The 17,120-nt window shown below is 42.4% G+C and overlaps 1 protein-coding gene and 1 pseudogene across 1 annotated transcript; one reads left to right on the top strand and one right to left on the bottom strand.

Annotated features, from left to right (window-relative positions):
* Positions 1 to 3,159: 3,159 nt before the first annotated feature.
* LOC121958999 lies at positions 3,160 to 12,317 on the bottom strand (annotated as a pseudogene).
* On the top strand, positions 12,161 to 16,786 carry LOC121958998 (proton channel OTOP3-like). The gene is made up of 7 exons (XM_042508180.1): positions 12,161 to 12,515; positions 12,600 to 12,736; positions 13,778 to 13,836; positions 13,991 to 14,145; positions 15,093 to 15,775; positions 15,850 to 16,008; positions 16,147 to 16,786. Exons 1-7 carry the CDS (start codon positions 12,161 to 12,163, stop codon positions 16,315 to 16,317), a joined length of 1,719 nt encoding a protein of 572 aa, XP_042364114.1. The 3' UTR covers positions 16,318 to 16,786.
* The last annotated feature ends 334 nt before the right edge of the window (positions 16,787 to 17,120 follow it).

The raw sequence follows: 17,120 nt of genomic DNA, 5'->3' as shown, positions 1-17,120 counted from the left end.
TTTTTTATATATATATATATAATTTTGAGGATTTTATTCTAATAAATGTGAGTTTTTGAGAGGGCTGTTTTCAATTTTTTGAGTGGTTTTTTGTGTTTTAAAAAATAATAATTTTAAGTTTTTTTTTTCTTTTTGTATATTTTTGAGGATTTGAGGTGTTTTTCTCTTTTTTAATTTCTTTTTCTTTTTTGATTATTTACAGTTTTTCAAGGTGTTTTTATTTAAATAAGTTTGATGGTTTCGTGAGGGGGAGTAATTTTTTTCTGTTTTTATTTTCTCTAATAATTTAGAGGTTTTGGGTGTTTGTTTTAAAAAAAACAACCTTTAAGTTTTCGTTTTAAAAGTTTTTTTCTGAATTGGGTTACACTTTAATACTTGCAGTATATCTTCCTGATTACAGGCACTTTCTTTTGCTTAAGTAACATTTTGAAAGCAGGACTTTTCCTGTAAAAGAGCATTTTCACTGTGTGGCGTTAGTACTTTTACTTCGGTCGTGTATCTGAATGCTCGGGCCGTTACTGTCAGTGGGGGAAAGGTTCAGGGTGGAAAGAGATGCTGTGTGCAGGAATGTGCTCTGATAGTCGGGGTGTGTTTATGAGTTGGCGCAGGTGAGGGAACATGTGCGTATATCTGGTGTCAGTGTTCTGGGCTGCAGGCCATGCTGACTGCAGCTCGCGCTCTTTAAAACCTACAGTGTGCGTATTTTTTTTAGTCAGACTCTGCAGAAGCGGGAACAGAGCAGCACCAGGCCGTCTGCCAGATCCACTTACATCCTCCCACAGCCTCCAGCATGTTGATTTTATTTATACGAGCACTAATCGTCCGTCAGTGTCTCTCAGCCGGCCTGAAAAAGACACATGAAGGGTGAAGAGTGATGAAGCACATATTTAAAGGGACGGTTCAGGACAAAATTAAAAAACGACACATCTTTCCTCTTACCCGTAGTGCTGTTTATCAGTCAGGTTCAGTGATACTCAACTTATGGCCCGCAGACCAAATCTGGCACCCAACAGTGTGCCGGGTGGCCCAAACATTTTACTAATTCACAATAAAATTAAAGTGATTCACACAAAACTGTTTTTGTACTTTTAGTATCCATAAGGTGCAGAAGAGTGCAGAAAACAGCATCAAAGTAGAGCTTGTTCATCAAAAAAGTGCCAGAGGAGGATCCCCCAAAACCCCGACAGAGGTCCTAGCTAAGACCCTGATGTCATAAAAATCTGTGAAATTTCCTAAAATCCAAGGAACGTCCAAAGATCGTAGAAACATGCTAAAATCCAAGGAACATCCAAAAATAAGAGAACTGTTCTAAAAATCGGAGAAATGTCCTAAAATCCTAGAGATGTCCTAAGATCCTAAAATGGTCCTAAAATCCTCAAAACATGCTAAAGTCCTTGAAATCTCCAAAAAACGTGCAAAAAACCATACAGATGTCCTAAAATCCTACAAACATGGTTAAGTCTGAGAAAAGTGCTAAAATCCACGAAACCTCCTTAAATAAAAAAATTAAAATGTCCTACAATGCTGTCTGAAACACATGAATTCACACACAAAACAATAATAATTTTGACTTTATTTAACAAAACATAATAACAGCCGTGGGTACATCTTCAGATAAAAAAAAAAAAGATTTTTACGCAACATTAAAGGGACATTTCATGCACAGTCGTCCTCTCAGTGTGAGACAGACGGACGGACCTTCAGAGAAACCAGATCGGCCCCGCAGCAACCTGAGACCAGTGTTACCGCGCACACACTCACAACAGCCTCACACACCTTTGTTTTACCGCTGAAACTGTTGTTTGCAGAAAACCGTCAGTCTGCGGCTGTTTTCATCCATAAATAAAACCACAAAGAGTCGGTCAGCGCTGTGCACCAGCCGTGCTGTCAAATACACCTTTAAACTAAGAAAACTGTACAATACAGACATCATAAACAAAAATATTTAAAGGGTTAAGTACATTCACTGATGCATGAATCATTCAATGAGACATGAATTAATACAGTATGCAAAGATAAACACGTGGGTTAGATTTCGGTGGAAGAGGATCCGTACAAACAGAGCGCTCTGTGTGTCCGTGTGTTTGTTTATGTGGCAAAGCCTCAAAAAAATGTTTACAACTTCTTCTCCAGCCTTCACTCTCCGCGTTTTCTAACATTAATAACGGCGCACGGAGCCCGAATCAAGTCTGCAGATTATCTTCACTGTGTGTTTTTATCCTGCAAATAAACAGAAAAAAATAACATTATGCACGACTGTATTTGGATAAAAAATGTAAAACGAGACATCCGACATGCTGCTGAACAGCCGACAGGCCTCCAGCTCCAAAACCCAAATCTTGTTATATGACAAGTCGCCACTTAGATGAAGCCATTTAGCCGAAAATAAAGCGTCATTTTATTAGAGAGCATCCAAAACCTTTTCTCCATCACGGATTAAATGAAGGCATGGGAGTGTCTGTTTCTGTCCGGTGAGAAAATCGCCTCGATCACACTGATGTGTGACGACGACATCTCAACATGTAACAATATGCTTAGAAAGAGTTTCATGTAGTAAAATACAATACAAGACTCACATTATACATCCTGCAAGTTCTGCACGTTACTTTATACATTAATCTGTAGCAACGTTCTGATTAACATCTGCACAAAAACAACCTGGTTCTGGTTGAAAAAAGATCATGTTTTGGCTTAAAATACCTGCTTTATAGGGCGCCCGCTCGCTCAGCATGTACAAATACTCTGTTCTCGCTTATTTATATAGCACTTTTCATAAAGACAAATCTGCAACACAAAGTGCTTCTTTCAATAAAAACAAAAGTCCAAATGTAACGTATTTATAGTTTGCAGAAAAACGCATATGCCAATGCCGAAAATGTTCCTCGTGCTACTGGCCGACAAAGTTACAAACCGAAATATCTTCGTCACTTTGCTCAATCTGAGGTGCAGCTGATAAACTAGAGAAGTAACTAGTAAAGTAGGCAGTAGGGTTAGAGATTTAAAATATTGTGATAAATATCGTGTATTGCGATATAGCCTAAAATATTGTGATATAAACTTATTTAAAGCCATATCGCCGAGCATTCCTGTACATTTGGCCGTCAACGTTTCAGCGCTCTCGTGAAAAAGTGAGTGGAGACGATTGTTCAAACAAAATGATTACGTCATACCGACCTTCAGAGCTCGGTGTCCTTCGATGGCGTCTGGTTCATCGATGGTGTCCAGACGTCTCTTACAGGCGTCCAGAAGTTTCTTCCTGGGTCCCAGAGGGATGTGGATGCTGTTGAGGTCCTGATTCCGACCAACAGAGCAGCAGAGCCTCCAGGTCGATCTTCTCCCTCCTGAAGATCGCCATGAAACTCGCTGAGGCTCTGAGACGCCAGGAACGTCTCCAGAGGACTGTTCTCCGGCTCCAGGTCCTCGTCCAGTTCCAACGTCCGTCTCCTCACCAGGGCAGCTCCTGCAGGTTTCTCTCCTGCAGGCTCAACGCATGCTCAAAACGCGCTGCCGATACTGTCCTCATCGAAGCTCGGCGAGCGTCGAGGCAGATGACCTCGCAGACGAACGTTCGGCGCCCGGCCCACGGGGTTCGCTCCCCGCCACGCTCCCTTCATCCCGTCCCCCGACCCCAAACATACCAGAGCTCAATGTAGTTCCTCCTGAACACCATGGTGCCGAGCCCGGGCCGCGTGAACAGGGAGTCGCGCCCGGAGTCGGCGCTGATCTCCGAGTACGCGGCCTCGTGGAGGCCCGGGTCGCTCATGGCACGGGAGACGGTGTCGGCGTCGTCGTCGTCGCGGGGGAACATGTCGCGGATGTTGAGGCGGGAGCGCTCCCTCGGGTTGGCGTAGGTGCCCTGTTTGAGGAACATGACGTCATTGCCGAGCTGCAGGCCGGACAGCGAGCTGCGCACGCACGCTCTTCCTCCCGTCCTCGTAGATCTTAAACGTTCCATCGACCTGCTTCTTCTTCTCCAGCTTCTTCTGGATCTTGGCCTTGCCCTTGGCGGTGGACTGCAGCGTGGCCTGACAGGAAATGTCGAGAAACAAGAAAAACTGCGTTGAGACCTCTGAATAAATAAAGCAACACGAATTTAGACCATCGCTGATGTTGCTTTTCAATCTGAGATTTTTAATCAACATTTTAGTGAAGATTGTTTTCAATGGTTTTATGAAAATCTACAATATGTTCGAAAAATATGAATCTGGATTTCGGGTACACCGCAGCACTGAGAGAGCGCTGGTCAAACCTGTGAAAGACCTCAGGTCAAATGTGGACATGAGAACATGAGACAGTAAACCACCCTGTCCCTTTAAATGTGTCTCACTGTGAGACGGACAAGACCCACGTCAGCCCGCAAACTCCCGGAAAGAAGCAGCCGACATCATTGGAGTCATTTTGTGTCCCGTATGACGGGAACGAGACCTGCTGCAAAGCTGCTGCCGGTGCATCCACACTGGATGTCGCTGAAGATACGGCGCCACATACACGTCAAAAAAGCCTGCAGGTTTGTCCACACGCTGACTTCCTGAAAACGATCCACCACAGCGACGTGCTGCCGGCCGCCTCATCTGTACAACCGAACACGTGAAAAGATCGCAGGCAGCTGGACGCGACGTTTCAACTTTCTCTGTTAACGTGTGACGAATGTTTGAACGACGGCTTTAAGATTTCAGAATTGATCATTTTTAACTGCAAAACTGTAAAATATGAAAAACTGACTGGAAGCTCTCTGGATTTGTTTTTAGCGCTAAAATCAAAGCAGAACTTGTTTCGAGTTGTTTCTTTATCATCGGTCATTGATGATGAATCCTTGACCTCGTTTATTTTTTCATTTTTTCATTGTTTTTTTCATTAGGCTGTTAAACTGAGCTGCCCTTTGGGATAAATAAAGTTGTCTTGATTTGACTTGTTAGTTTGTTTTTAAGAGGAAAAAAATCTATTAAATCGTGAATTGAGTTTGGTGTCAAAGATAACATTTTTTCCGCCGTATCGCCGCGCTCTAACTTCCCCGTAAGCCGTGCTTTCACCGTGTCGTCGTGTCGGTCGGCAGGCCCGCGCGGAAGCACCTGTGAGTATGGCATGTTGGAGGTGACGGTGTTGAACTTCCGGCTCAGCGTGCTGCCGCTGGTGTAGCTGGAGAAGCTGATGGCGTCCAGGTTGTCGAGCGCCGCCGACTCCTTCACGAACTTCCTCTCCATGCGCGCTCGCGGTGCTTCCTCTGCAGCTTGGCGCAGTCTTTGATCCGGCGCTCCGCGGCGCGAAACGCCACGGGTCCTTGAGTTTGCCCGACCAGCTTGGGGTTGAGGGTGATCTGCTTGGCAGCGATGGAGTCCAGGGTTAGCGGACGCAGTCCATGTGTCCCTTGGCGGCGGCCATGTCCAGCGGAGTGTGGTAGTCGTTGTCCAGACACCACACGTTGGCACCGAAAGCCACCAGGAAGGACAGGCAGTTGTGGTGGCCGTTGGCAGCCGCCAGGTGGAGCGGCGTGTTGCCCCAGATGTCACACCTGTCCGGGTCACCTCTGGAGGACAGACGAGGAGACGAGACGCCACGTTAGATCTCAACATCGCTGAATTCACATAAAACAGGATTTCTGTTTCTCTGTGATTTTTAAATTAAGGAATATTTTTTTCTTTACTTAATTTTTTTTATGTAAAAAAATTGGTAATTTTGTTTTCTTAAATATGTGTGTTGTTTAAAGAAAACATGCCTTTAACTGTTTGGAAGGAATTTTTTCTTTAAAAATCACAAAAAAATGTCACATTTTTTCAAAACCAGAAAGTGTAAAAATGAAATTATCATCAGGCTTTTAAAATATCTGATGGTCCTGGAACACTCAAGGTATATTTAGTTTTCCAAAACTTCTCCAGGCCTGAAAATTTACTATTTGTAAATTCAATGACTTTTCAGGTTAATTATGGCCATTAGAACCCTGAAAAACACACACACGTGCAGTTGGGGGTCCGGTGCCTTGCTCGAGAGCACTTCGGCAGTGTCAGGAGATATATGTAATATATATATATACATATATATATTTTATTAATATTTTTCATAGCACAAATGAATAATAACAGCCTGAAATATTACTGTGACAGCAGAATATTACCCATAATGCTGCACAAGAAAAAAAACAACAACGCACACTGGACTTTGGCTTCTGATAACACACAGATTACAGCTCCCTGACACGCGTGTCACATGTTGACCTCCACACGGACACAAGCATGAACTTGTTTTGTATTGACCCGGATCCACCGCTAAGCCCCTCCTCTTCCTGTTTCCCCCCCGCCCACTCGGCCGTAGGCCGATCAATAATTGACGCGCTGCAGGTTTAAACATGACAGAGGTGACTCTGCATTATTTATCTCACACACCAACAGTCTTCTTCTGCAGACACCCGGAGACACTGTTACCACACGCCGCACGGTCGCCGCACGGTCGCCGCCGCCACCCGGCTCCGACCCTGATTTCACTTCCTGTCAACTAAGACCTCATCTGACATCACAGCAAAGAGTGCGTGGTTCCATTTTTACATTCAGAAAGCGTCGTATTTTACTCTTTATATCCTGACAGCTGAAGGTCAATTAACACATTTAGGGGTTAATTCTCATCACTCTGTGCACAAAATACAATTTTTCAAAATCAAGCTTTAAAAACTATTATTCATTAATGTTATTTTCAAATGTTATTGAATTAATTCTTTTAACCAAAATCAGTCCTAATCATAATCATAATCATGTCAGTGTTATGTGTGAGTGTAGCTGCTGACAGTCCTGGGATAGGGACTATGTCATGTCAGTGTGTGTGAGTGTAGCTGCTGACAGTCTGGGATATGTCAGTGGTGAGTGTGACAGGCCCGGGATAAGCTGATATGTCAGTGTGTGAGTGTAGCTGCTGACAGTCTGGGATCTGTCACAGTGATCAGCAGCTACATTGACTGTGACAGGTCACCTAGTGGAAATAGCATGTATTTCCTCCATATGCCAAATATGGTCAAAATGACCTCATCAGGTGGAAAATAGTCAAAATGACAAATTCAGAGTCAAAAGCCCAGAATGACACCCAGAAATAATACAAGTCCTGTTTTTCTGCTCTGATGGCTGTGGGATCAAAAATGTCAGTTTGAATGGGTTTCAATGGAGCATTTTTGGACCTGAACAGTCTGAATGTAACTATTTAGTTATATTTTCAGATTTAATCTCTCATTTTTCATTCTGTATTTTATTTGGGCAAAGTTTCATTGTCTACTTGAGACGTTTGTCTGGTTTTTACTTTGGATTTTGGAGGAAAATATCTGCATAAGATCAGAAAAGCTTCTAGAAATAAAAAAAGCCTGTTGAGTGAGTTAAAAAGAAAACTTTTGCTGTTAAATTTGTCTGAAATCTGCTTTTCTTTCCTCAGTTATCTTTGAATCTGAACTTTAATGTTCGGCTCAGCTTTAGTCGTCGGTCTTTGCTTCACGTCAGCTCCTCCATCCATCACCGTGACCTTTTCCTGAGCGCGCAGCATCGACTGACCTCTGCGTTACTGCTCGCCTTATAAAGCTGCCACCGTGACTCACGGCGCTCTGCTGGCTGCGACAGAGCAGCCGCTAAACATCACGCCGCTTCATCTCAAAAACAAAACACAGAAGCTACAAGTTATCTCAGCGGATATAAACGTACTCCTGAAGGCTTTTCTGAAGATCAGCTTTCTCTCTCACATACGCAGCTTTCAGATCATATCGACCATCTTTATCTGCTCCGACTCTGAGCCGCTATGTAACGGATTATCCTCGATATGAAGTTATCACGCTTCACTCTTTATTCTCCTTATAGAGTGTGTGTGTGTGTGTGTGTGTGTGTGTGTGTGTGTGACCTTTCTCTGTAATCAGGCTGCTGAAATGTCTCCAGCTGCTCTGCTGACATTTGGCAGGAAGTGTTTTTATATTCCTGCTAATATGAGCAGGCACATTTATCGGTGAGGTAATACGGCCTTTGGTATGTAGGTAACAGGGACGCATGATAATAACGGCATGTCATCGATATTTAAAAAAAAATAAAAATCTCTGCCGATGTGACAGGCTGACGTGATGACGCTTTAACTCTTCACTTTATTTCTTTTAAAAACATGGAAGAGTGGCAACGAGCAACTTAAGAAAAAAATAGTTAAAAAAAGGGTAAAAATACAAAGAAAAAAAGAAAAAAAACATCTGAAAAAAGAAAATAATAACTATTTAAAAACAAAACAAAACATGTATTTAATATACTAATATATATATTTTTGCCCCTCGCTTTTAAATTTTTTTTTTCCAAATCCATGTTTTCTTGCAATTTGCAAAACAGTTCCTGCCAAGTTGCTCGTTGCCTTTTAAATCTATGTTTTGAAAAGAAAGCCAATCAATGTGCTCAGATTTGATGCTATTCGACTTTTGGGTTATCGATCAGAAAAACATGGTGTGAAATAATCAATACGATGAAAAATCAATACCGTGCATCGTAACAGGTAATGTTGAGTTCTGTAAACCGGAGGATTCAGTTTCTGCCAGAAAAAACAGATTTCTGTTTACAAAATAGGAAACTCCGACTCGATTCTGATTTTCTTTATATGTCAGATTGTTTAAAGGTTCATATTCAAAGTCCTCTGAAATAAGTTCAAGGTATTTGATTGACACAAGGGACTGTTTATTATTTATGAGGGGGGGGGGGGGGGGATCTAATTAATGTATAATATCTTTTATAGCCTGAATTTGAAAAGCGCATTTTATGTGCAGAGCAGTATTTTAACACTGCAAAAAATAATAATAATGATATATGATTTTATTATAAAATCTTTTAAAAAATCAATGTCACTGCTAATTATTGACATATCTCAGGCTGTGATGATAAAAAAATCTACTTTGCATGTCGTATATTGAAAATAATAATTAATTCAATTCATTTAAAAACATAGTGGCATCATGAGAAAAAAAGGCATTTAAAGAGTTAAATTCTGAAAATGAAACGAGGATTCAGGAGTGTGTATAATAAAGCCGGCCAGACAAAGTCACACGCAGCCCCCCCGCCCCCCTGATAAATACAGCACAGTCCCTAATTTCAGGTGAACTTTCTCCTGCAAAATTGGACAAACCTGTCCGAATACTGGATTAAAACTGTTACATATCGACACATAGGGACATCGGTCCCCCTCCGGCAGTCCTATGAGGACACATGTTAAACTTGTTGACCTGACCGGGAGTTTTTACGGTGTAACCGGAGGAAGCGGACTCACCCTCTGCCCACGATGAGCCGCAGCGCCTCCAGGTTGCCGTGGTAAGCGGCCCACAGGGTCGGTGTCATCCCGTCCTCGTCCGGGGCGTTCAGATCCTTCCGTGTGGCCTCCTTCAGGACGTCCAGGTAGCCGTCCCGGGCCGCCCGGTGGTACCGGTCGTTCATGGCGGCGGCAGCCCCCGCGGCGGCTCACTCTCGGTTCGGTTCCATGGAGGTTCCGGAGGGTCTGCCCCCGGTGTTTAGCCGACTTTTAGTCCGGGAGGAGGCGCGTCCGGAGCGGGGGGACGGCCTGCGGAGGAGCGGGGACCGTTACTAGGAGACCACCACGAGCACGAGGACGCTGGGTGTCAGACAGGGGGCGGGGCTATGATAAGGAGACACGCCCATTAATAAAAATAACATTTATTTAAAAATAAATAAATAATATATATACTTAAATGAATTCACAGCATTAAAACATTTTACTTTGGAAACCCAGCATATACATTCATTTCTTCTAAATCAATGTTTTAAATAAAATAATCTAAAATATCCTGGTAAGCCCAGATGTTTTTTTTTTTTTTTTTTAATTTCCACTTGAATTAGTTGAATTTAACCAGTTGAACCTGTGTGACCTGAATCATTTTTTTTTTATTATGAACCTTTTTGGGATCTGATTTTGTGAACATTGAAAAACAAAATATTAAAATTCCGCTTTTTAAATGTAAATCACAAATATTTCACATATTAATTTCAAGGAATTACATTTTAAATTTTAAGAAAAAAAATATTTCAGATTCAGACACACGGCTTTTAAAACTACCCAAGATTTCAGTGGTCTCTTATTTTCAGTAATTAGTATTTAAATGTTAAAATACAAAGACTTATATATTTTATTTCCTTCCATAAAAATATGTTTGTGCGTGGTTTGCTGGACTATTTCTTTTTTGTATCACAATTATTACAGTAAGTTTTCTTACAGATTTTCATGCCTACATTCACTCATCTGAAACATGTAAAACAGCAGCGTGCTTTGCATTTAAAAATGTTTTGTGTAGTAAATGGGCTTAGACATGCAAAACCACTGTGACCCTTAAACTTTCCACATAACTCAAAGGGTGTGTTTGCAAGTTTCAACTCATTAAGTTCAAATCATACTTTACATTAATGTCAGACATTTTCCAAACTATAATTTAAAATATGATTTCAGACTTTTTGGATGTTGTCTTCTTGCAGCTGCTGGCTTCTATTCTTTTCTAAGTGTTTGTAAAACTATTTATGAGACAGTAAAGCATGCATACTTTAAAAAATCAGTGTTACATTATGCATGAATGCACTGCAACTTTGACCAAAAACAATACTGGTTTGACTTCCACCGTGGTGGATTTTACAAGCAAATTTCCCAGGTCTATCAATTGTTTTTGTTGATACAGTAGGGAAATACATGCAAAGCAGTTGCAGCCTCAAACAGTAGAAAAAAATACCTCAAAATTTCTTAAACAAAACAACAGGATTTACAAATCTGCTGGCTGAAGCAGACAGAAGCACCTGCACGGTTTTTAAATGTGAAACTAAACACAGAAATACCATCAGCTGCAGCAGGTCAGCTGTGACTAAACTATTAGCTGCTGCTTGAGGCGCCGCGGCGATAAGACCGAGGTTACATTCATAAGTCAGTTCCTGGTGTGGACAAATGCAAACAGTGACACCACATGGCAGAGTGCCCAGCTGATACACCCTTTCAAAGTAAAGTAACCTCACTGCCTCTAAAGGAATACCTCAACACCAAAAAGAGCATTTGTGTACCAAATTCTCAGCCCGTTTACACTGAACTGGTGAAGAAGACTTTGTTTTTCTCTCATGCCTCCACAGTCAACGAAGAATCCAAAAAAGTTTTGATAAATTAAAATCATATAGGGGTCCACGTTTCACAACAGCAAAACTATATCAAAATGTCCATTTACAAACTCTCAGACAACATAATTCAAGTCTAATTTATCAAGCCGTATGAACAGAACTTCACAAACAGATGGACCTTTACGATGGGGAACTGAACGAACAGAAAAACGTATCTTTGCTCTCTTCAGAGCAAGACTCCACAGATAGAAACAGTAATTTTACCTCTCTGAACATGGGAGCTGCTGATCCGCTGCTTCTTCAATCAGTTAGTTAGTTTGTGTTATCATGTGACTTTAGCGTTTTAAACTGTGAGTTCGGATGTCACACAATAATTAGGACATATCTTGGATTTCAGGAAATATCTAGGATTTTAAGATATTTCTGGGTTTTTAGCACATTAGGGGCTTAGCTAGGACCTCTGTCGGGGATTGCGGAGGATCCTCCACTTGTAGTTTTTTTCTAAATAAACAAGCTCTATTCTGATTGGGTTCAATCGGTAGTTATTGAAATATGACATCAGTTGGATATGCTAATTTAAGCCCCTTTGTTGGCATGACAAGACCTCCATTTAGAAGTTTTTCTGCTCCTAAAGATGGACCCCTATGACTTCAATTCATCAACAACTTGATACTTTGGATTCCTCCTTCACTGTAAAAGCATGCGAGAAAAACTAAGCTGTCCTCATAAATTCAGTGTAACACTGAGTCATAAATGAATATGCAAACAGTCATACTGTGGGTGTCCTATTCCTTTAAGATTAACGCGGCCGTGGTTCCTGCTGAGGGCATTTGGGGCCACAAAGCAAACAGCAGGTAAAACAAAGGTCAACATGAAAAGTAAACACGATACCTGCTGGCTTTCCTGTGCAAGGTGTGTCGGTATTAATGCGCCGGATTGAGACCACACCTGTGTGGAGAGGCGGATAAAAGAATTACAACCCTTCAGACGCATGCCTTCACATGTTGATCTGCAGCATGAAGTCGTGAGAAAAAACTGCAAACTGAACGTAGAGAAGAGACAAGACGAAAATCATGAATCTGGATCATGACCCCGATTCCTCCCGGGGAAAACCTGGAAGTAATGAAGCAGCTCAGACCTCAGACAATCAGATCCAGTCCTCGGAGGACCCGGTGCTGGTTTGGGTTCCCAGTGGGAGGCGTCTGATCTCGGGTTTGCTGGGTCTGAACGTGGTGCTGCTGGGAGCGGCGCTGGTGGCCGGACAGGCCTTTAACCCGGACGAGCTGAAGCACCAGGAGCCGCAGGTGTTCCTGCTGCTGCTGATGGGGGTCAGTCTGGTCTGGATGCTGTGGTACCTGCTGTGGGCCCGCAATCAGCCCGGCATCTGCCCACATAAAGACCACCACGCCGGGGGGATCACAGTCACCGGTGAGCTCTCGTGTGTTTAGTTTCTGATTTAAGATAGTATTTGTTGAGTCGGAGTAATGAGATGTTTCGTGTCTCCTGCTGCAGCGGTCCTCATGCTTTTTGCAGCCTTCAGTCTGCTGCTGTTTGTCTTCAGGGCCGGTTATTTGATCAGCATGAGGGAGTGTAAACCTGCTGCCACGGTGCTCTCTCCGTTCTTTGAGGCGTCTTTTCTCACGCTGCAGGTAATGACATTTAATATTTGGTAGAGAAATCAAATCGCTGTAAAAGAGGTGCTGAAACAAAAGCAAAAATCAGAAGAAAGAAAAACGTTAAGGGACATTTGATGGTAGAAAAAAAGGTTTTTGAAACTTGCAAAGTCAGTATTTAAAGGAATACTTCACCTCAAAAATAATAACTTTTATACCAGTTACTCACCCGGTGTTTTTCTGGCATGCCTCCACAGTGAACGAAGAATCCAAAAACAGATAAAATCTTTAAACTAGCGCCAAAGGCAGGGAGACCCACAGCTCCAAGAAGAGAGGACACTGACGTGTTACGCGAATGCAGAAAGAACAAATTAGTTTTATCTTTAAGGATCACTTCACCCCCCAAAACGATCCTCTGTAATTCTATTACTCACCCACTGTTGTGATGAATTTGTGAAGAATACTGTGTTTCTCTCACAAACCTTCATAGTGAACGAAGAATCCGAAAACGCAGAAAATTCTTGATGAATTGAAGTCACAGGGGTCCGTGTTTAACACACGCTAATCTACATCAAAAATCTGTTTAAAATTTCTCACACAACTCGTGCAGAATAACCCGAGTCTCATTTATCCAGTCGTTTGCTCAGTCCTGCACAGACAGCCCTTTACCATAATCTATACAGTCACTGATAAACTAGATTTGGGATCTTTGTAACTAAATATCTTTTACTTATACTGTAGGTCTACTTACCAGCTTTTGTGGTCTTCAGCTTTATGTTTTGGTCTTCATCGATGAATAGAATCCGCCGCGGTGTCATTACGAAAGTTTTAAGCTTAAACGGATTAAACAAACCTAATATTTTTAAAAACAACTATTGTGAGAGCTGACAGATAAGATATTTAAATAGTTTAAAATATAGAAATATCAGTGCTTCCCAACTGAGTACAAACCAAAACTGCAAAAAATAACCTTCACAGTGGCACTCTGAAATCTCACCATCGGAAGTTATCTTTAAATTCTAACCTTTTCCGAAGTCTTAAATGATTAACTGCTTATTTTATTTTTTTCTTTTGCAGACGTATTTACTGTGGGCTCACTCCAAAGACTGCATCCACAGACACAAGATAATCACCAGGTGCATCGCTCGTTACTCTTTTATTTTTCTAAATGTTTCGTCAATGTTTTATTAGCTGTTAGTAAAGGTTGATGTTTGCCATTTCTAGCTTCAGGCGAACGTGACTTTTGTGTATATTATTATATCCGTCATATTTGCATGCTGTCTGATGCAGGTCGGGACTGATGGTGATCCTGTCGGCCGACGTGCTGCTGTGGCTGAACGCGGTGACGGAGGACACCATCCACGAGGAGATCGAGTTAGAAAAAGAAGACGGACTGGATTTCAGCAACAAGAGCTCATCTGAAGCAGACGGTTCTGGTTTATCAGGTAGTTTTTAACCATTTCTGTGACCTGTTCAATTTAGACATCTGAATTTTTCACCAGTGATTGGAAATTGTGTGAAAATGCTGCTTAATAAATATGACCCCAATCGGCCAGATGGGGGGCGAAAAATAAAAGGGCCACTTAGAGAAGTCTTAACTCCCACATGATAATCACCAGGTGATCCGATTTGGTACAGACATCTTTAAAATGTGTCTTCCTCACAAGATTTGTTGCCATTTGGACTCCTTTTTTTGACACGTCCTCTACACCGTAGAGGTTCAATCATTAATCATTTAACTTCAAAAAGGGGCGTGGCCAAACACATAAATACACCAAACTCCACCACACTTGAGCCATTCATCAAGAAAACTGTAGGATATATCCACATAAGTACCTGAAACAAACCCTTAAAGTTTCATTCAAACTGACCACTAGGGGGCGCTACAAATGCAAGAAATGGGCATGGTGTTTCACAAACTGGTCTATAAATGAGAAATCTTTTGTCCAATCATTACAAAACTTGTAGAGTATGTTTCATAACAATTTTGAACCATATGTTTCACTTTATTTTGAAATTACTCGATGGGAGGAGCCACCAGTTCCAAATAGGTGCAATGGGCTGGTACAAATTTAGCCATAAATCAATGACAGTGTCCAAATATCACCAAACTTGGTAGATATTTCTAATCAAGCTGTTAAAACATGTCCCCAAAATGTTTTCGGCAAAAGAGGGAGTTGTCGAAGGAGGCTGTGGCCTGGCAGAGATTTACTGTAACTGTTTGATCCTTATAAAACCTGTTAGTCATGTTTAATGCAGGTGTTAAAACTGTCAAAGGTCTTCACAGTTTTCAGCTTCTAACGTTCTGCATTGGCTTGAACGCTGAAATCTTTACTTGCGACTACATTATTAGATGTCTTTATTTTGTGTACCCGTCCATATCTGCTTTTAGGAATCGCCAATTCGACGTTCTGTCAGTGCAGTGCGAGTGCAGCCTGCCTCACCTTCAGAAAAGGCTTCGAAATCCTTTTCCCCTTCAACATGGAGTACTACCTGATGGCGGGCTGCTTGATCTACGTGATGTGGAAGAACGTGGGCCGCAGGATGAGCCCGGGTCACCACCACGTCGCTCAGAAGCTGACTCTTCACGTCGTCTATCAAGGCGGGGTCATATACGGCCTCGTGTTTGGCACCCTGGTGCTCGTCGCTGGAGTGGCCGTCTTCATTCTCTACCAGGTTTGGGTGGGTCAGCGGCAGCTCCGCCTCACCGCCTTCCACATATTTTACGGCTACCATTTAGCCGTCATGCCCGTCATGTCGATGTGCTCCCTGGCCGGGATGCTGGTCCACCGGCTGGAGAGGAGGGCGAACGAAGAGGGGCACAACCCGACTCGGAGCCTGGATGTGATGCTCCTGGTCGCGGCCGCTCTGGGCCAGCTCGCCCTCTCCTACTTCTCCCTGGTGGCGGCTCTGGCCGTGGGGACCCGCGGCCCTCTGGGGGACCTCGACCTGTCGTACTCCCTCCTCAGCCTGCTGGAGCTCATCCTCCAGAACATCTTCATCATCGAAGGCCTCCACAGGCACCCGAACCTCCTCGCCAAGAAGAAAGCGAGGCAGCGGAGCAGCATTTTCAAGGTACCTGCATCCTGAATGTTTTTATCAACTGGAACAAGTCAGTCTTTAAAAAATGTCTTTTATCTGTCCCACAGAAAAAGGTTAACGTGCCAATACAAGAGGAGAGGAAGACCGATATTTCACTGCTGGATGGGAACACATCAGCCGCCGTCCAACAGCATGACGGGAAAAGACCCTGGACGAAAAGAGCAATACAAGAAATCTGTGCTTTCCTCATCCTCGCTAACATTATGGTAATATCACGTTTATCGAAGCAAGCAATTAAAATCCAAAAGATCATTTGGACGGTGAAGAATTCCTTTAAGACAAAACACAAGTTTCTTTGTTCTTTCTGCATTCACGGAACACGTCTTTGTCCTCTCTTCTTGCAGCTGTGGGTCATTCCTGCGTTTGGCGTCCACCCGCAGTTTGAGAACGGCCTCGGGAAACAGTTTTTCGGCTTCTCCGCCTGGTTCGTTCTGGTGAACTTGGGTCAGCCGCTCTGTGTTTTCTACAGGATGCACTCAGTGGGAGCTTTAATGGAGCTGCTCATCTCCGCGTGACGAGCAGCGGCCGCCTAACACGACTGTTACTGGAGAAGATATGAAAATGTTTGGCTGAAAAACAACATGATATCTATTTTAAAATGATTTGGTTTATACATTATGTGGCCAAAAGTGTGTGGACATGCCTCTATATGTTTGGTCTGCAGATGTTTTGCGTAGTTTCTTTTAGCTCCAAGTGCATTTTAATGGTGCAGCAGACAATAATGTTTGTTTGAAGTACACCAGTGTGTCAACACTTTGTGTTTGTCCCTCTCCTGTTTCAACATGACAGCGCCTTCGTGCACAAAGCCGGCTCCATAAAAGACGTTGTTTTGACTGGAACTTCGAGTGAAAAAATCCGTCATGATTATGTCAAATTTAATGACCTTTTGGCATTGTTGTATGTGAAACACAGTTAACTAATGCTTTGACACATTTAGACATTCTTCATTTTGGTCCCAACACTGAAAGTTGCTAGAAGAATGAAGCTTGAGATCATCCCTGCTTGTTTTCTTTAACCCTTTTAAACCCAAGCAAATTGACTAGATTTCTTACAAAAGCATGTGAAGAAGGCAATGAGCAACGAAAGAAATGACCCATAAATTGGCAAGAAATTAGTAAAAAGGTGTACAAAAATTACCTGAAAATTGGCTCCCCCCACCAAAATAGGAACTAAAAATGGGAAAATATTTAAAAAGAAAAAAAAAACCCTGAAAATTAGCACAACCACCCCATCCCACCCCCAAAATAAAAAAAAAACAAAAATATAAATGGAAGCATAAAAAATCAAAAATAGAAAAAATGAATGACCCAAAAATCTA

This window comes from Plectropomus leopardus, chromosome 19 (genome assembly GCF_008729295.1).
Source record: "Plectropomus leopardus isolate mb chromosome 19, YSFRI_Pleo_2.0, whole genome shotgun sequence".
Classification (NCBI taxonomy): Eukaryota; Metazoa; Chordata; class Actinopteri; order Perciformes; family Serranidae; genus Plectropomus; species Plectropomus leopardus.
The sequence above is the reverse complement of the archived record's forward strand: the minus strand, read 5'-3'. Positions and strand labels throughout refer to the sequence as shown.

Bases quoted from the DNA above. Each gene is read 5' to 3' on its own strand.
- LOC121958998 (XM_042508180.1), top strand. From the start codon at position 12,161: ATGAATCTGGATCATGACCCCGATTCCTCCCGGGGAAAACCTGGAAGT. The intron at 12,737-13,777 runs GTAATGACATTT...TTTCTTTTGCAG, and splicing joins CGTCTTTTCTCACGCTGCAG to ACGTATTTACTGTGGGCTCA. The intron at 16,009-16,146 runs GTAATATCACGT...CTCTTCTTGCAG, and splicing joins TCATCCTCGCTAACATTATG to CTGTGGGTCATTCCTGCGTT.